The 20,343-nt window shown below is 44.6% G+C and overlaps 2 protein-coding genes across 2 annotated transcripts; one reads left to right on the top strand and one right to left on the bottom strand.

The window, feature by feature from the left end:
- Positions 1 to 784: 784 nt before the first annotated feature.
- slc16a3a (solute carrier family 16 member 3a) lies at positions 785 to 4,805 on the bottom strand (the record flags this gene model as incomplete). Its single annotated transcript, XM_080856268.1, has 4 exons — positions 785 to 1,389; positions 1,949 to 2,749; positions 4,062 to 4,205; positions 4,583 to 4,805. 4 exons carry the CDS (start codon positions 4,803 to 4,805, stop codon positions 785 to 787), a joined length of 1,773 nt encoding a protein of 590 aa, XP_080712394.1.
- Positions 4,806 to 10,673: 5,868 nt separating this feature from the next.
- Positions 10,674 to 19,878, top strand: engase (endo-beta-N-acetylglucosaminidase; the record flags this gene model as incomplete). Its single annotated transcript, XM_080857263.1, has 14 exons — positions 10,674 to 10,785; positions 10,976 to 11,058; positions 11,284 to 11,485; positions 12,190 to 12,338; positions 12,910 to 13,064; positions 13,521 to 13,669; positions 14,023 to 14,194; positions 14,573 to 14,676; positions 15,521 to 15,632; positions 16,062 to 16,246; positions 17,009 to 17,151; positions 18,456 to 18,555; positions 18,771 to 18,882; positions 19,462 to 19,878. The coding sequence occupies exons 1-14, from the start codon at positions 10,682 to 10,684 to the stop codon at positions 19,876 to 19,878; spliced, it is 2,187 nt and encodes a 728-aa protein (XP_080713389.1). The 5' UTR covers positions 10,674 to 10,681.
- Between the last annotated feature and the right edge of the window lie 465 nt (positions 19,879 to 20,343).

Here is a 20,343-nt window from a genome sequence, read left to right as displayed (position 1 = left end):
CATTAAATAGCAACCAGCAGCTTCTCTACAGCCTTCCTGGTACCACGGGACTGGTAAAATAACAATCCTTTTATTCATAGAGATTTATTTACCCATAGAGATCAGTCTGTGGTCTGAAGGCTTGGAGACTTTCATTTTGCCATGGTCTTAGATGAATTATTTACACTCAAGACTCAATTACAATAACCCAACAAATGCACCCGTGTGAGGCAGACAAACACCTCCCTGGTTTAGCTCTGACGAAGTGAGCCATACACACTGATGTGAGCTTGAAATGATGTGACCTGATGACCCAAACCGGACCAAAGCATCACTTTCATCTCGTTGTTGAATCACACGACTTTTGGTAGCTCTTGCGGAACGAATGTACAAATGCATGATGAGATGTGTGACACAAATCCAGTGCTTGTAAATTACTTCTAAACATCTATGAGCGGACATCCATTATGGCAATCCTGCCATATTGCTGGTGCACTGTTCTGTGTAGGGAAAGTAGCACTGCTTCCCGATACGGTACACATGTGAAGACCTGATGGGGTCTGCGTTCTTATATATTATCTACTCATTACAAAAAAAACATACAGTATATTCATCACATTATATATATATACATATATTTTATGACAGTGTTTGCGCTAAGATCAGCGCAGGTGGTGCACCATTCGTCCTCCGATGGTTTGGTTCTCCTCTTCTGGGAGTGTTGCTTTTTTTTTACTATTCTTAAAAACCCTGCCGGTATCATTTTCTCATTTTTTCCCCTCGGTGCTTGAGGGGTGTCTGTCGCTCACAGTTTGGTCTCAGGGTTGGACACGGCGTCGGCATTCTGCGCCCCACCATCTTTCAGAAAGAGCTCCACTTCTCCGGAATCCACCATGACGCTGTCGGGCCGGGGCTCCCCAACGTCCCCGTTGGGTTTTGGGGACACCTCCTTCACCTCCTCCACGCCCTTATTGGGTTTTGGGGCCTCTTCCATCACCTCCTCCACGTCCCCGTTGGGTTTAGGGGACACCTCCTTCACCTCCTCCACACCCCCATTGGTTTTTGGGGCTTCTTCCTTCACCTCCTCCACGTCCCCATTGGGTTTTGGGGCCTCTTCCTTCACCTCCTCCACGTCCCCATTGGGTTTTGGGGCCCCCACCTTCATCTCCTCCACACTCCCGTTGGTTTTTGGGGGCCCTTCCTCCAACTCCTTCACCTCCTTCTCAGGCTTCCTGAGCTGCTCCATTTCTGTGCCTGCTTTGCCATCCTCCAGCATGGCATCGGACTGCTGAGGTGTCTTCTTGATGAAGAGGAGGTTGCCTGTGGTCAACACCAGGGCGGAGAGCACCACCTCGGTCCCGGCCAGCAGGAACACATACTTGTAGTCTTTGGTGGCGTCAAGAAGTTTTCCTGTTTGCCAAAAAAAAAGAAAGCCATATTTGAACAATAGCATAAAGCGGATAGAGAATACTGCCTGTTAATACACATTTATTTTGGTTCCAATAACAGTTAATTAGAGGTCAAAGGTCATTCAGAAATGTAATACAAAACTGTCTGTGATTAGCATTATTGCAGCCATCATTCAATCATTGTGACTTTGAAATGATTGCTTCAGATTGATCAGGATATATCCCACTTCTCGGGAAAAGTACATTTCTGGAAGCGAATGTGATGTGTATGCCACGTATATGTGTACTCCAATCAGGTCAGTGCCAGTACTCTCACCGCTTAAATGACCTTTGCGTAGCCCCTAGGCTGATGTGCTAGTTAGATGTGCTAGTTACCACCACCACCACCACCACAACCACCACGCAACACACACACACACACACACACACACACGCAGACAACACACATACGTTTACACACACATGCAGACAACACACACACACACATATGCAGACAACACACAGACACACACATGCAGACAACACACACATATGCACACGCAGACAACACACAAACTGACCTGCTGAGGGTGGTCCCACCAGCACAGCCATGGCCTCCATGAGCAGCACAAGGCCGATGGCGCTGGGGAACTTCTCCGTTCCAACGATCGACATCAACACCTCAAACTGCAGGGCGCCCACCATTCCGTACGAGATGCCAAAGAACACGCAGAACACCACCAGGGAGGCGTAGTCCTTGGCCATGGATCCCAGCAGGTCGGTGGTGCCATTGAAGAGGACGGCGAAGCCGAGGAGATAGACGCAGTGCGGGCGCACCCACTTGAGGCCGGCGATGACGCCGCACGTGGGCCGGGCGAAGATGTCGATCATGCCCAGGATGGTCAGCAGCAGCGCCGACTTGTTGTCCTCGTACTTCAGGTCCTTGGCGTAGCTCACCACGAACACCGGCGGCACGAACAGCCCCAGGACCATGATGGTGGCGGCCACGGCGTAGACGACGAAGCCGGGGTTCTTGAACACGGTGAAGTCGAGCAGCTTGGCTTTAGGCTTCGGCTTCTTCTCCTCCTCCGCCGGGGCCGCCGCGCCCTCCTCGATCGCCAGCTCCCCCGCGGGTTTTTTAGGGGCGGTGAGTGGCCTCATGAGGGCGCCGCACGCACAGCAGTTCAGCAGGATCCCCCCAAGGATGAGGAAGCCCCCTCTCCAGCCGAACTGGTACTGGAGGACCTGACCCAGGGGAGACAGACAGCACAGAGCCACTGGGCTCCCCGCCGCAGCCAAGCCGTTGGCCAGCGGACGCTTCTCGCTAAAGTACCGGTTCAGCATGATCAGAGCGGGCTGGAAGTTCAGGGCCAGGCCCAACCCTGGGGACAGAACCAGAACCAGATCAATCACAGTTAAAGGGAATATAGAACAGTAAGAAACAGAAACAGACCAATCACAGTTAAAGGGGATATAGACCATTATCTCCCTCTGGAACGAAATACTGTTTTCTGATTGGCTAATGGGGTGTACATTAAGTTCGTATAACCGGACACCTTGGACGTAGTCCCAGTAGAAACGTTAAATCGCCGTTCCATATCAATGCTCATGAATGGTTACCATTGACAACCAACGTAACGTTTTTTTTTTCTTCAAAAAACGCACTACTTTCTCTAACGGGAGCACTAGGCTTCAAATCAAGAATTCATCAGGTTATTATGCATATTACATTTCCTAAAGATAAAGGAAATTCTAAATAATAATAAAAATAATAATAAAAAAAATTTTTGGATGTTGTAAACGGGAGATAAGCGGGATAACGGCCTCCGAGCTGTCCAGTTCTACGAAGTTAATGGACTTCTGCGGACCAACACCACTCCGCTCCGCGTCGTGGTGTTCTTTGCCCCGCAGCGTCCATTAACTTCGTAGAACTGGACAGCTGGTCGGCCGTTATCCCTTACATAACAAACAGAAACAAACCAATCACAGTTAAAGGGAATATAGAACATTAAGAAACAGAACCAGACCAATTACAGTTAAAGGGAGTACAGGTAGCAATAGACCCTTTTCAGCAGTTATTTTTTTTCTATCTGTCTGCTAATCTTAACCAATAGTATACAAAAATGAAGTCTCACAAAAAATTACTATATACCTCACATTTAAACATACATATATACTTCAATTTCAATTGAACTTTCAAATAACATGCTTACATTAACACAATTTAAATTAAAAGAAAATTACAGTTACGAATGGTGACCACAGCCACAGTTACAAAACGCATGTAGCTCTGTCACGTATTGCTGTCACTCATTTACTGGTGACATTAGATTACTTCATTCACTCCATGCAAATGTATTCAAAATCTGTTATGTTGACCTAATATTGACACTCATATGTAAACAGACATATGTACACAGTGATGCTGTGCAGTACATATATATATTTACAGATATTTTAATTTTACATATAATAATTTGTATAAATATGTAATTTATTCTACAGATATGTAATTTATATCTGATCAAGTTGGATCTTTTTCTAACAGGACAGATGCATGTGTGTCATTCACCTGTGATGACTCCAACACACAGGTAAATGTGGATAATACTGGTGGCGAATGAGCCACTCACCTGTGATGACTCCAACACACAGGTAAATGTGGATAATACTGGTGGCGAATGAGCCACTCACCTGTGATGACTCCAACACACAGGTAAATGTGGATAATACTTGTGGCGAATGAGGCCAAGATCATCCCCAGAGAGGCGAAGAGTCCCCCCACCATCATAACAGGCCTGCAGCCAAACCGATTCACCATCACACTGCAGACAGGACCTGATCACGTTTTCACAAATGTATACACACACACGCACACACACACACACACACACACACACACACACACACACACACACACACACACACACACACACACAAACACAAAGGTCAATTGTCACTTTATCAAATGATCAATACCCACTACAGTGCCTTGCCAATGCCAACTGTAATCACGACTTTTCTTCACTATGCAACAGTAATAGCTGTTAAGTTATTTCTTAACAAAGATATTTATAGAGGTACAATACTTCAGCTTCAAGAACATGCAAAGGGGCCTAGAAAGGAAACTCTTGGTGGAAGTTTAAGAGTTTTACACAGAACAACCATCTGAATTTGTTAACAGGCACAAATCTTAGAGCATGGCTAACTCTGACCTGTTCCATAGAGCATGGCTAAGAGGATGGAGGAGATCCAGGCTGTGTCACTGTAGCCCACGTCAAACTCCCGTATTAACTCCTTGAAGAAGACACTGATGGCTTTGGGGAAGGCGTACGAGAAGCCTGTGATGACGAAGCACCCGAAGAGCACGACCCACCCCCAGCCTCCATCCGGTGCTTTCACCCGACTCCCGCCATCGTCCAGTGCCACTCCTCCCATGGTGCTCTCTGCTGCTCACTCAACCCTGCTGGTAACCCAAACACACACACACACACACACACACACACACACACACACACACACACACACACACACACACACACACACACACAATCACAGCTGTAGCAGCAGAAATGTCATGGCAGGTTTCCTTGTCCCATGCCAACGTGTAGGCCTGAAAAAAACATACTAATGCAGAAACTATTGAGAAATGCCTACATTTTCTCCCAATTTCCTCTGTTGCCAGGTGGTAATTATCATTAGAATTACTTATATTTAAGCAACACTATGCAATTCCCATAGCCATCCAGAATGTACTCTGTGTAGATCTGTGTTGGAACACCTCCACCACATTGCCACCCATAACAGCAAAATACACCAGTAAACCAGTTTATATGCAAGCTATTAACAGTGCCAACTGGACTGTTGGTGGTGTTTTCAAGGTTTTTGTATGGGCCTTTAGGTTGCCAGTTTTAGACCAAAACTCCTTGCAGCTGCTTTAACCCCAATGATTGTCTTCTCAGATGGCTTTTAAGTACCCATGGGCATGGGAGCGAGTACTCTAGAAAGGCATGGGTGTAATTTACACTTGGCTCCAAACCAATGGCCTTGGCTTTCTCCAGCACATTTGCTCCTAAACCAGCCTTCCACGCGATAAGAGGCAATTTATTGTGACTGCTACTTTGGTAGTGAAGTGATTTAAGTGGTAAAATTCAGATGGAAGGTGGGTTTCTTCTAAGTACGCTGTCGCAAAATAGGACCTTGGGTTTGGTCTGGGTTACATGAAGAGGTAGTTATTGATTGTGGGTGTAACAATCTAAATCTCTCTCTTTCTCTCTCTCTCTCTCTCTTTCTCTCTGTGTTTGTCTTTGTTTGTTTTGTTTAGTGTATCTCTTTTTTTATCTCTCTGAATGTTTATGGGAAGCAGGGTTACTAGGTAATTTGAATACATGTGTAATTTACATGGAAACATTCCTCAGTGAGATGGCCCCAGCAAGACGTATGACTCCAGACGTGTCCACACAGCTTGGATCACTTTCCCCTCCCCTTATAGAATGCTTCAATGGTGGAGGTGAAATATCTAGTCTCTGTCTTAACCGCCTATTCTTAAAATGTCCTATTTAGGTCTCCATAACAGCCACCATGGTAACCCTCAAGCCTCTACTTTATACATCCCATTTGCATTTTTGTACATGTGTAGTAGCCTAAATGCCTAGGACATTCATGCTGCGTTTTTTCTATATTTGTCCCACACGAAACCTCCTGTCCCTTTTACCCGATAATGTAACCCTAGTGTTTATTAGGTCGCTGCACTATAATGGTTCATTAATGTTGTCACCAGAGATAGCACGACTGCCTTGGGGCTTTATGTCACAAACTATTGTACTATTATGTAGCCTACCAGGGGAGATGTAGAGAAACTGACTAATATAGGCCTACGTTCTCGTCTGAATGCTGAAATAATATCAGGAATCAAGACAAGGTTTTTTAATCACTGAATTTACATCATGTCTTTATAACACTGCCAGCGCATCTGGACTCTTTCGAAAGTATAGACTTGCCTCACCTAGGGTTGCTGCATGTTCCACGGATAGGGTGGGGTGTCCCCTACACGACGCAAGAAATAGTAGGCTACGTGCCTCATCGGACAGCCCCTTCATACGACATTTGAATTATTTTTTTTAAATGTGTTATCAGGGGCTTTTTTCGTAGAAGCGCGAACTGTTCCAGGTCACAATGCTCTCTTCCACTGATTTCTGCGTAGGCTTAACCTACACACAATACTCAACTCAGAAACTAGGAACATTTGGTTTCTAGAAGTTATTACATGAGGGACAGAACTGACTCGTTAAGTGGCACGCATAATCAAATAAGATTGGATTGAAGCAAACAGGGAGCGAAACTACACCCATTGTTTAACGCGGACACGACTGGCAGCGATTAAAAAGGTCGTATAATGTGGTCCACAGTGGTCGGTTGCTGTGTATAACCGATCAGCTGGCCCCATTCGCATGTGATGAGCTCAGAGACGATGTAACCAGATCAGACCATTCTGTAGCCGAACATCTGTGTTGCTAGGCGCTGTTAGGCAGCTCTTCTCAACAACCCCCGGTTCAGCGCACTCGAGCGTGATAACATGACAAGATAAATCCGCCTCCTAAATGTTTTAATTCTTATCATTGCTTAAGTTTATATTTAAGAAAGAAAACACGTTAGACGTTATTGGCACCAACTTGGGTAAAAATGTGCGGTAGGCCTACCATGTCCACCCATCTAAATAGGTTAATTTGGCAAATAACGGAAGATATCTCGAGCTCGAAACGGAAGGAAATTGAAGGAGAAAGCTAGCTACAGACACGACTAAAGGTGCGCCATGGTCAAAGTTATACAACGATAGTATTTTTCTCACGTAACAAACTACATCATCACAACGCGAGAAGAGCCTACGCACTGCCCTCGTGACAAACTCTCTCTATGAATGGTTGTACACTTTGAAGATAGATGAGTTAAATATCTTCCACTTGTGTAAATATTACTAAATCCTCAACCGAAAAAGACTGCGGCACATGTGGTATAGCCTATGCTTTGGTTATAGCTAATGTCATAAAATTCGCTTGGGATGCCTCAAGCAAAGTTTTCAATTCTTGTCACATATGTTATGTGAATCTAAATTGTGTTTAATAGGCATAGTTACAAGACCATTTTGGTTCACTGTAGCTCTGTTATGAAATAAGCATGGAAGGCTCTGATCATCTTAGGAGAATCAACCTGTTACCTCGGGAGATGCTGAGAGATGCGGTGTCAGACGCTCAATTCAATTTGGCTACGTCTGTGCCTCACGAAATTAAAAACGAATAGTTATACTAAGTACATTTGACTTTAAATCACAGATAACTGAATATTTTTTTTACTTAGTCTAACCATTTGTGTCAAAAATGAAGAATAAGGAAAATGTATACATATACAAATAATGTTACCGATAGACTATGCACAATTCTGATAAATAGCCAGTGCGTCTGAAAAGAATTAGATGTAAATTGTTATTTTAACTGGCCTTTACATTGAATATAGCTATAAGATTGGAAGTTATTTAAAATGTTTGGTCCTTGGCATCAGTTGATGTAAACGTCAGTTAACTAATTAGCCTATTTGCGAGAGAAGGTCTGATTAAGCCTCTTAATTTCAATAATTTAAATGTAGGATACTCACATGGGGTGATGCTCTATCAGGGAATTGCAGCGGATGCCAAGTCTGCCCGTTAAGTTCCAATTTACACCATTGAATCACGTTTATTTCAGCACGTATGACAGTAGAAACGTCAGGGGTAAAATCCCTCCCCACCCCATAGAATGGACAGCCCGGGTCCTAGTGTCTGCCAGAGAACGCTTTTCTTGCCACAGTTTCCTGTGACTCAACTGTTACCCAAAGTGACGTCGGCGCTTCCATGACTTGTAGTTCGGATGCAGATGCTCGTGAGCGCACGTACCTGAGCAGAGCCAGCTAGAAGGAATTGAGTCAGGCTATTACATTATCTTTCCCCCCTCCTTCTTTCTTTGTATTTAGTTCTATTCTGCATAGCGGTTTGAGCTTTGTTGTGAATATTATCAGACTAGATTTACAGAGTTGGGAGGCATAAACTCTACACCATGCTGAAGAATAACATATAACAGCCCCAGTTGTTCTATTTGCTAGAGGACGCCTGACAGAACTCCTGTCCTCTCAAGCAGCGTGTTCCACGAGCCAGGTCAAATGTCATAACTGTGTTTTACACATTGGTGTATAGTTGGAACATGGTGAAAATTATAATGCACATTAAATTGTGCACAACGATTTCATAATTCCGTTTTTCATATGACTTGATCATCATCATCATCATTATCATCATCGTCATCATCATTGTCCACAAAAAAGCAATACAACACCAGCATAGACCTTTTTTTCTAAGAAATCATTTTTACAACTTTGTAGGGTTTCCTGAATGACATCTTCGTGTTCAAATCATCTGAAGATACCCCTAAAATGGACTGACCTTAATCATTTACCGCAAAATAGTGCACATGGTTTGTTCAGTTTTGGTACTACAAGTGTTAATGCTCTCCAACATGATTCCAACGATGCTCTTCGCTTCCACTCAAACTCCTTTCATATGTGTGACAGTCCTGCCACATCTAGCCCTATGTGTGTGTGTGTGTGTGTTTGTGTGTGTGTGTGTGTGTGTGTGTGTGTGTGTTTGTGTGTGTGTGTGTGTGTGTGTGTGTGTGTGTTTCCATTTTAGTCCTGTGCATTACAGCGTGTTCTCTGCCCGAATGCGATGAGACCTATAAATCTCGCCCAAGGGCATCATGGTATTGATCCCAGCTGCCATTCATCAAAGTTGTTTAATCATGGTGAACCCGGAGTGTAACCCACTTTCTGCTGGACCCAAGAGCTCTATAGGCTCATCGTGGGCAGTGCCTACATTCGGAAGCACATGTGCCCGGTCTGGCCATAGCATCTATCGATCGACCACCACCCAGGTCTCACAATGTTTTATCTAAGCTTGTTGAAACCACTTTAGGGTTAGTCTGCATCTACGGATTTTTGGTTCTGTACATCACAACAGCTGCAGTCAGATTTGGTCTTGTTCATAGCAATTGGGGGCCCCCCCAAATGAAAAAAAGGTCTGAAATGTCTGCAGAGGGGACCTGCCACCTTATCCACCCACCCACCCAAAGTAGACTGGTTGACTAAACATACATCTTTGATACTGAAATATCTGTTTGACTACCCCAGTGTGCTCTGCATGCTATGGGCCCTTTGTTTAGAAATGAGAAATGCTCTCATATCGTTCCAACAGGCTGTACTTCACCGCTGACCTGATTGGACTCTAAGCCCTGGCAGCATGATGCAACGATAAGTAATGGAGGAAGTGTTTCAATCCGCTGCAAGTAAAGTGAGTCAGCAATCTCATTCAAGAGTCATGGCAGCCAGACCTGTTTTATTTGCATGAAACTAAAAGACCAGATACACAGACAACCTCTGTGACAAAGTTTTTTTTTCTTTTCTTATTCCTACGAGACTGACGAAAATCAGTTGGATTCCAATCCTGGGGCCCAGAACTTACACCCTAGCTCTGTGGTCTGGCTTACTTACAGCATCTCTCTTCAATGTAATTCTCGATATAATTCTAGAATGTCTGTGCATAAGCGTAGCCTGTAAGACTGCCCCACTCTTGGAGGCTATGTACAACTTCCCCAAAGTGTGGAATTGTAATAGCTGAGGTCTCATACAGTCCTATAGGCCTTGTTGAATTTTGAATGGGTACATTGGGAATGTAATTATGCCTGTGCATTGCCTATAAGAGTGCCCCCTCTGAGTTTGAATGGGTACATTCATATGAGGCAAGAGGGCCTCAGAGGGGTGGGGGTGTTCTGTTTTTTTGTTTGTTTGCCAGATACACCACAGTTGCAGTTCTGTCGGTGTACTTTACTCATTTCCCTATCTGTGGCTACCTATCAGGTAGTATGCCAACCAGTGTATTCGGAAGACTAAACATACGGAAGTCCACTAAGAAGAGAGGAAGTTGGCCTGTGAAATTCTTTTAATTCCTCCCCAGATTATCTTTCAGGTAGGCTTCCATTCCCTTTTTTGGTACGAATTTCCCTTTTCCAGCAAGTACCACTTTGTCTCCCTCTCGCTGTCAAGAAACTCATTACACATCTGGAGGTAAACAAACAACTCCTCGATTGGGTAAGCACACGTAAACGTAACCTTACGTTTGACCAATTAGGGGAGACCCGGAAGCATGGGTTTTTGTCAGATTTGACATAGGCGCCTAGAAGTCTGCCTCCACACCGTATGTTTTATTCGAACATTTCCATAGCTATATCCCTGAAATGGACGGTATGCTGAGTGCAATGGATGACATGTCTCCAAGGAAAAGAAGAAGAGATGACAGCTCCGGGGTCTTAAGTGGCAAGCAGCCAAAAACGGGTTCAAGGTAATTGAAGACGTGCAGCTTTTGCTTCCGATTGATTCTTTATCGGGTCATAAATTGCTACAATGAGAGTAGCAATGGTCGTTTTGCACTAAAAATCTCCAGCGTACAATGCTGTGCTTTGGAATACACCCAGTCAATTCGTTTTGGGATCATACTTTTTTGGGGTTCATTGTTGTGTTTCATATTCAAGTTCAGAGTCTTGCCTGGATGAACCCGTTGACCTACGAAGTGTGCAGCATGAAATCATTAAATATGGTTCCTCAACTTTGCCAGGTACAGTAAGCAATGTGACTTTATATCCTTGTAAAATAATTTGTTATGTACACCTAGGTTCAAATCCTTCTAAGGTTTGATACCTTATAGATTGAAACCCCTCGAAAAAGGTTCTGAACCTGCTTTCTTCTTTGTTCAGTTTAATGTAGGAAGTATTGGAAACTAGATGTACGTTAGTTTTAAACTAATTAATCTGACAGGTTTCGGCATTTCCCCATATCCCAGCGAAACACTACGACCCTGACACCACCGAGCCGCTCAGCTCCGCAGTACGCAACCTGGAGGAGCTGCTGGCATGGAAGCTGAGGGACGCGAACCCTTTCAATGTAGCATCTGTCCCGCGCGCGAGCAGACAACCATCCTACGCGAGCAACCAGCCACGCACGCTTGTGTGTCACGACATGATGGGAGGCTACCTGGAGGACCGGTATGCGTGATGAAAACAGACACATTCTTGAAAAGGCTTGAAGTTATGTCAGTGGTGTAGTATCAATACTGATTTGTGACCGTTGTTATATAGAGAGTCCAAAGCCAAGTCATATTATGGCCTAGTGAATACACAAGCAGCCTTATCACTTATCAATCACACACATACACAGCTACTTATGTTTTTATGTTTTTTATGTTGGGGGCAGCCGTGGACTACTGGTTAGGGTTTCAGGCCGGAAACCGAAGGGTGGCCGGTTCGATCCCCGACCATTAGGAAAAATGTGGGCGGGGGCAGTGGTAGACCAATGCTCTCCCATGCCCACATCCACGGCTGAAGTGCCCTTGAGCAAGGCACCTAACCCCTATCACTGCTCCCCGGGCGCTGCCAATGGCAGCCCACTGCTTCGGGTTAGTGTTACTTCACTTCACTGTGTGTGTGTGTGTGTGTGTGTGTGTCACTTCCCTGGATGCAGAGGTTAATTTCAGAGTGTGTGTGTCTACACTACCTCTGCCATAGAGAGGACTTTCACTTTTACTTCACTTTCACTTTTTAAGATTAATAATTATATATTCATGAAGCATAACATGCAGTTGTGAATGTGTCTTGCAACATAGCCTGGTTTCTCTTAGCATTTTTCTTTCTGGAGTGGAGCTCATTGGTTCTCATGTTCTCAAGTTCTCAAATGTGTGCTTATCTCTGAGGTTCATTCAAGGTACGGAAGTGGAGACCCCGTATGCCTTCTATCACTGGAGCCTTATTGACATTTTCAACTACTTCAGTCATCAAATGGTGACCATACCCCCTGCCTGCTGGACCAATGCCGCACACAAGCATGGAGTCCTCTCTCTCGGTCAGTCTCAAGTCTGCGTAAAATGTCTAATTACAATAACCAGTTTCCTCCATGCAGACTTTTAAATTAATGCGTGTCTTCTGCTTCTGTGTTAGCTAAGCATTGAGAAATAAGAGTCTGCTGAGACTAGACCAGTTTAAACACCATCATTAACTGTAAGACAGACATTTCAGCTTCTGTTGGATGAGTTGGTCTTGGTGGGAGCAGGTGGTTTAGGGTCTTCAGTGTGATGTGTAGAGAGGTGGATGCTCTCTGAGTGCTCTCAAACAGCTTAGCTTGTTCGTTTTCATCTCCGATTCTGTGTGGAAGTGAGATCTCTGTGTCGTCTTTATGAATGTCTTTTCAAATGCTGCAAGAACTTAGAATATAAAGCAGCTACAAATTGAGGTGGAATAACACAGACAACTGGAATTGTGCTTAAATAATTGTGATTGTCAATAATTGTCATCTGCTGGTTGCTGAGCGTGGTGCCCTGTTCTCAGTTCCTTTAAGTCTACAGGGCTTTCATGCATTACATGTTTAATTCTAAATTGAAAGAGTTGATGAGAGAGTTTTCCGGGCTTTCTTTCAGGGACCTTCATCACTGAGTGGACCGATGGTGCTCAGATGTGTGAGACGTTTCTGGCAGGAGAGGAGGCATACCGGGCGGTAGCCGACAAACTAGTGCAAATCTCACACTACTACGGCTTCGACGGCTGGCTTGTCAACATAGAAAATGTCCTTAGTGTAAGTGTGCTGCACTTGTGTGATCAGATGCCAACTGATGTGTCAGTCTCACCACTTCATTCTCACAGAAAGTGTTATGTGGATGTGGTCTTCATTAATAAGCCGCATTGAACACAGGCATTTGCATCCCAACAAAATAATATATAAGAAAACTTCAGTGTTATGTAAGATACCACAGTGTGGTATGAAAACGTTAATTGCAGTAAGCATAAATGTATATTGTTGTATATATGGATAAAGATCAATATAATGTAAATATAGTCTTCAAATAACTCATATGGCCGTGTTAATCAGTATAAACCATTTATTTGAGTATGAACTCACAAACATTGATGTGCAAACAAATCATAGGCAGTCAAACCAATTTCTCCCTCCGCCTCTGTAAAATGTGACACGTTCACGGATCGCTAGTCACTGTGACAGGTTGTTAATGTCGTGTTCCCTGTGGTTTCCCAGGCAACCGCAGTGAAGAACATGGTTCTGTTCATGCGCTACCTCACTGACCAGATGCATGAGCGGGTTGCTGGCAGTGTGGTGATCTGGTATGACAGTGTGCTAAAGGATGGCTCTCTCAAGTGGCAGAACGAGCTCAACAACGACAACAGGCAAGTGAGGAAGATTATGACGATGATGATGATAAAGATGAAGAAGCAAGGCATGATTATGGTAATGGTAATGATTGCTAAAAATCAGCAATCGCAACGTGATGACTAGCCAGACTCTAGTCTCTGAGTCTTTAAAACACCTTTGATGTTGATGTATACCTACATACCAGTATAGTCATGTCAGGTGCTACAGAAATACTAGTAAAGTCAACATTAAAAAAAACAAACAAACAAAAAACATTAACTGAATTTAGTGTTGTTCAGCCTACACTGACCCTTCTGTTTGTGTGGTTCCCTCAGCTCTTTCTGTACCTGTGCCCTGATGTGCTGTCTTCCTTCATCTTCAATTGCAGTGTGTTTCTTGAAGCATGCGATGGCTTTTTCACAAACTACAACTGGACAGAGCAGAGTCTGGAGCACATGAAGGCCCTCTCCGCCGCTCAGGAGCGCCAGGTGGACATCTTTGTTGGGGTGGATGTGTTTGCACGAAGCGACGTGGTGGGAGGCAAGTTTGAGACCAATAAGGTAAGATGTCTGAATGGCAAAGGGCAATGTCCACTTAAAGGCAGTTTGAAATGTGAGTACACATCTATGTAAAGGCCACAGAATTGGCTAATGCTGCTCTACCAGGACCTCTGAAGTGCAGTTACCCATGAATTATGAGTCGTGTTTGAGATGGACTAAATTTGGTTACTTGGGTAATGTACATTGGCATTTAAATACAGCATCATGTTTTAAGTAATGATATTGAATACATTGACACATTAATGCACTGAATTCATATTTTGTCGCTAAATCCATTTGGAAACCGATGATTCAGATGTTGAGCCCTATGGTTTTGACCAACAGTGATGTCCTCCAGCTTTCTCATAATGCTTTCTCTTTTTATCTCCTCTCATTAAGGCTCTGAGTCTTCTTCGCAAATATGGCTTCTCTACTGCCATCTTTGCCCCTGGATGGGTATATGAATGCCACGATAAAGCAGAGTTCCGCAACAACCAGGACAAGTAAGTCTGTTCTGCCTTCTGGGGTATACGTTTCTAAAAGCCTTCTGACGTGTACGCCAGGCCCCAGTGTCATGGCAACATTACAGAGGCTTTGCCTTTAACCAGCCAGAAGGTTAGACACACTCAGACGCAGGGGTTGACTCCTCAGAAATCAAACACAAGACCACACATGATTGGCTGATGACGACAGGGAGGGAAAGATGGAGCAATGGATCGGCTTTGCTAATTTTTTCCTGAATTGATTATCATGTCTTTCAGCTTTAAAGCACGAATAAGGACATTTCGGTAAAAACTATCTAACTACCAAAAAGACACGTACAAACCTTCCAAACCCCAACAACAGCACAGTTAGCACTGATAAAAGCTTGCTAGAATGCTAACCTGTGTTGTTTAGGGGTAAAGTTGCCGATGTTGTGCAGTGAAAGTTTTCCTTTCATCTTCTAGGGGTGGTCCTCCACACAGTGAATGACCTGGGTGGTTATTGGGAACGACAGAACTGTTTATCGCTGGGCTGCTGCTTCACACGACAAATCCATTAAAAGCCTATAAAAACATAACTCAAGAAGTGGCAAATTGTTTTTTTTTTTAAGATTTATTTTTGGACTTTTTTATGCCTTTAATCAGATAGGACAGTAGAGAGAGGCAGGAAGTGAGTTGGAGAAAGATCGGGAGAGGGATTGGGAAATTACCGCGAGTCGGACTTGAATTGGGTCCCCATGGGTATTCCGACCCATTCATGGTACAGGGCTGCTGCTGCTTGCGCCACAGCTCCCTCCCATGCTTTACACTTTTAATGATTGTTTTGTTTAATTGTTACGTATTTAAATGTCTCCTGCTCTCTTAGGTTCTGGGGTTTACTCGTTGATCATCTGTACGTCCACCGGCCCTCTGCCCTGCTGCCGTTCGTCTCGTCCTTCTGTCAGGGCTTTGGGAAGAGTTTCTATAGGAACGGGCAGGTATGTACTACTGTGAAGCTGGTGTTAATGTTGACAACAACCAACATTATTTTTAGCAGTTGTTCTCTTCTATGTGTTGTTCGTTCTGCTATAGTATAGAAGCTTCATCACTCTTTACATACAGTTTCTCGCAGGGCACCGGAAAAGTCTTTGTAATACAACACACTTCTCGTTTCAGTCGAATGCTTAAGTTAGGGCTTTACGAGGACACCCAGTCATAATATTGTGGACCTACTTGAACTGGGTACTCTGATGTTGGGCTCAAGCCTATTCCATTCCATGTGTCGTACATTTGTTTATTTAGGCGAATCTGAAGCCACTCCCTCATTAGTGCACATTTGATCAGTGCTGACCTTGTGCTGACCTTGTGCTGACCTTATGCTGACCTTGAGCCACTGGGAAGGTTAATCATGTGTGTTCGTCCCTCAGGCAGAGTTCCATAGGAGCTGGTTCAATCTGAGCGCCCAGGAGCTGCAGCCCTTCTACTACAGGGAGCAGCTGGGGGGCGAGGGCTGGCTAAGGACCCGGGGCTGCCCTGAAGATGCCTGGAGCGGAGGCAGCTCGCTGTTTATAGAGGGCTTGATTCCAACAGGCCAGTCTAAAATCTGTGCAAGGTGGGGAGTGTGTGTAAACGTCTCAGTATAAGTCGGCTTGGACATTATGAAAGATCTGAGGGATATTGTGTTTGGATCTATAGTGTGTGTGTTTGTGTGTGTGTTTGAATGGTGGTATTCTCTCAAGTTTAAACCTTAAAGAATTTGTGGTTTTTAGTGAAGAATAGAAATGGGTTCTTCTCCTTTATTGCTGCATGTGGAGACCAAACTCTTCTCAGATATTTGGCAGACTGAATTGAGACTAATCTAAAGACAGTTATACACCAGCTGCTTGCTGCCAACACCGGATGATGTTTAAGTGTGGCTGCAGGTAGATGGAAAAAGTGTTTGATGTCCTTTGAAGCTCAGGTCAGGTCTAGTGAACTCTGTCAACAGGCGCAGTCAAAGAAGCAAATTGTGAACAAACAGAAGTCCTTTCAGTTGTTTTTTCCCTTGTAGGGAATTTCCTTTTAAACGCAGTCATCAGATTCTCCGTGCTAGCGTTTACTTAGCTCAGCAAGCCTGTTATGTGTTTGTGAAATATAACATTTCCATGGGTGGTGATGTTGAGTGGGTTATGTTTGCCTTAGACGTGCTGGAAAAGCAAGGTAATTACCGCTGTTTGAATGGGGTTTGTGTTTGGGTTGTTTCGTGTGTGTGTGTGTGTGTGTGTGTGTGTGTGGTTATCTACGTGTGTGTGGTTGTAGAGAGAGAGAAAGACAGAGAGAAAGACAGAGAGAAAGACAGAGAGAAAGAGTGCTCATGCTGTTCTCCCTCTCCCAGGGTATTTTCTCTGCACGTGCCCCTGGCCACCAGCACGTTTGTGTCATTTGTGTACCGGCCGTCTGAGGGCGTGTCTGTCTCCTTGGAGCTGAAGATGGCAGACGCTGCGCTCTGTTCACACACCAACACCAAGGACATAACAGGTGAGTCACAGAGAGTTTGTACAACACAAGCACACACACACACACATACGCGCACACACACACACACACACACACATACATACATACACATACACGCACACACGCACACACACACACACACAAACACCTGTATGTACACTGTCTCAGACTCTGGTGAATTGCAACTTTTACAAAAATACGTCTCTTAAGTCACATATTAAAACACCACATCCCCTTCACCACATGTGCAGATACACGAAGAGGAGTATATTAGTACACACACTTACACGGCCGTGTCTCATAGCATCACAAGCTCTCAACAGACCTATTTGTGTTCTTGAGTCATTTCAGTCGGGGAAGTGACATGGCCACCAGAGTCTGTTTTTAGGTGTCTTCCTCTTCTCAGTCTCCTCTTAGCAGTCTCATCAGTCTCCTCAGTTTCCTTGAGCTGATGCTTTACAGTTACACTGTTCATCCTCCTCCTCATCATCATCATCCTCATCACCATCATCATCATCATCATCATCATCATTACTCTTACGAGGATTAACCCCATGAGTCCAACGAGCTCGATCACCTATATCGGTCACAGCTCCACCGATTGAACCCCTGAACGGGCCATCATTAAACCAAATAACTGCTCTTTTTCCACGTCTTAAGTTTTTTCAACCTTCGTCCATCTGTCTGGTGGTCTTCTCCTCCCAGGTCTTGCCTCCGTGTCCATGAATTATTGTCTGTTTCTGTAGTGCAGAATTATCCATCCTAATACGTTGTGCTAGCCAATCAATGTGACGCTGCTCCTGGTAGCCCTTTAGTGGCCTCCTCCCTGTTAATCTGTATATGTCATTATTCGATAGACAAAGGCGTAGTCCCATTTCCCTGCATTTTCCTCCGCCTTACACTGTTGGTAGACCTCCCAAATGAGCCATGCATGTCCAATATGCACATAGACTTTGCAGACATATGTTGCACTACTGGAAATTAGTCCAACAAGCACATAGACTTTACAGACACAGGTTAAACTACTGGAAATAGACTTTACAGACACAGGTTAAACTACTGGAGATAGCCTTTACAGACACAGGATAAACTACTGGAAATAGCCTTTGCAGACACAGGTTAAACTACTGGAAATGAGTCAGGGGTGTGAATGCTTTCTTTTCACTGCATTTTGGACGATGTAATGGAGTTTGCAACAGGAGAGAATTAATAGAATTGTGTTTGGTGATGTGTGTGTGTCCGTGCGCATGTATTTATGGAGATCCACATTTCTGTGTGTGTGTGTGTGTGTGTGTGTGTGTGTGTGTGTGTGTGTGTGTGTTCAGCCAGTAGTGTGGTTCCTGTTGCCCTGAGTGAAGACCATGACCTGGTGAAGCAGTTCACACAGAGCTGTGGGGTGTGGAGGTCTGATGGGTGGACTAAACGGTACACACACACACACACACACACACACACACACACACTTTTTATGGTACAGTACTGTGCAAATGTTGTTTGGCATTTGTCTTCACACATATTTTGTTCTTCTGCTTTAGCGTGTCATTCAATTCTGATAGTGACCTCTGACTTCAACCTCACTGATGACCTTTAGAGACACTGTGAGCCTATATCGTGACCTTTGACCTCCTGGCTGTCTGCAGGTGTTTCCAGTTAGAGCTGAGTGGCTGTGCGCTGAGGGACATCTGTGTTAACATCACGCGAGACGGGCCAGCACAGGACACGCCTTTTGACTGCAGAGTGGGAGAGATTATGGTGAGCTTACCCTAACCCTAAGTTTTCAGGCCAATATGTACATGTGTTTTTGTAAGTTTATATTTATAATAAAGCATTTAAATGTGTGAATTACTTTTTTTCTCTAGTAATATAGCTTTTGGTAAATGCATAATTTTGAAGTTTTTTACTACTTACTGTTTATACTATTTGTAGTTATAAGTACTTATAATATTAATACTACTATTGTAGTATTATTGATTAAACTGGTGGAGCAGGACTGATGTCTCTGAGGTAAACCTTTGGGAACCCACTGAAACCCTGCCACAGATGTAAGCATCCTCTGGACTGCACCTTCATTGAAGGCCGCTTACATTTATTCTGTTTAGATAAAATGTTGTAAATATCCCATGAGGTACATCTCTAGTCCTTATTGCTCTGTGACTGTCAGCAAGCTGCTGGATGCCAAGACTCTCTTGGTATTTCCTTGTTAGGTTTGCCTATTTTCATCAGGTGCATATACATCTAAATATGAAAGTGAAAGTGAAAGTGATATCGCTTCAGTTTTAACAGCCCTCACACCTCGCTCTGTCCCCGTCCCCGTCCCTCTGCACGGACTAGGTGCTGGACGCCGAGAGCCTCCTGGTGTCCCCACCCTCCATGCAGAACATCTGCATCTCTGACGCGGTGTGGCAGCGAGGCATGGGCAATGGCAGTGACTCCACCAAAGAGACGCAGAAGCTGCACCTCAACGCCACGCTGCAGTGGAACTACCCCAGCCAGCTGGCGCGCTGCTTCCTCATCCACTGGCGCCGGCTCCGCGGGCCCGACCCCCGGGTGACCGCCGGGCCGCTGACGCTGCTGGGCCGCTCCTACTCCGGCCTGTACCGCGTGGTGGACCTGGTGGTGCCGGACCCCCCCGCGCTCATCGAGCTGGTGGTGGAGCCCGTGACAAGAGAGGGCTTCAGTGTTCCGGAGTCCCACTGGGGTAGACGCTCACTCAGCTACACCGAAGGAGTGAACGCAGGGCATAAATGAAGGGACATGGCTGAGAACACACACGCGTGCGCACACACACACACACCTTTTATTTGGATACTTATCTATCTTCCTTGCATATGTACACGTACAAACACTTAACATCATTCTTATCCATCTCCTATCATTGTTACACACACACACACACACATTTGTACACAGCTACATAAAAACTATTTGGTCTTACACACGCACACACCTTGTTTCTTAGTCATACTTAGACATACAAGGTGATAACCAAAACGTATGACACGGATACACATTCCGACTGACACACACACACACTTGATTTCACACAGACAAACATACATGTGCTACCTTACACACTTGTGCATACTGTTCAGCCGTCCACATGTCTGATTCGTTTGATAAAGAGCCCTTGCTGTATGAAAACCCTCTGGGTGATATTGGTTTGCATCACTTTTGAACTAATACACTGAACCGTACAGTGGCATTATTTCATGC

The sequence above is a fragment of the Sprattus sprattus genome (assembly GCF_963457725.1).
Source record: "Sprattus sprattus genome assembly, chromosome: 18".
Classification (NCBI taxonomy): domain Eukaryota; kingdom Metazoa; phylum Chordata; class Actinopteri; order Clupeiformes; family Clupeidae; genus Sprattus; species Sprattus sprattus.
The sequence above is the reverse complement of the archived record's forward strand: the minus strand, read 5'-3'. Positions and strand labels throughout refer to the sequence as shown.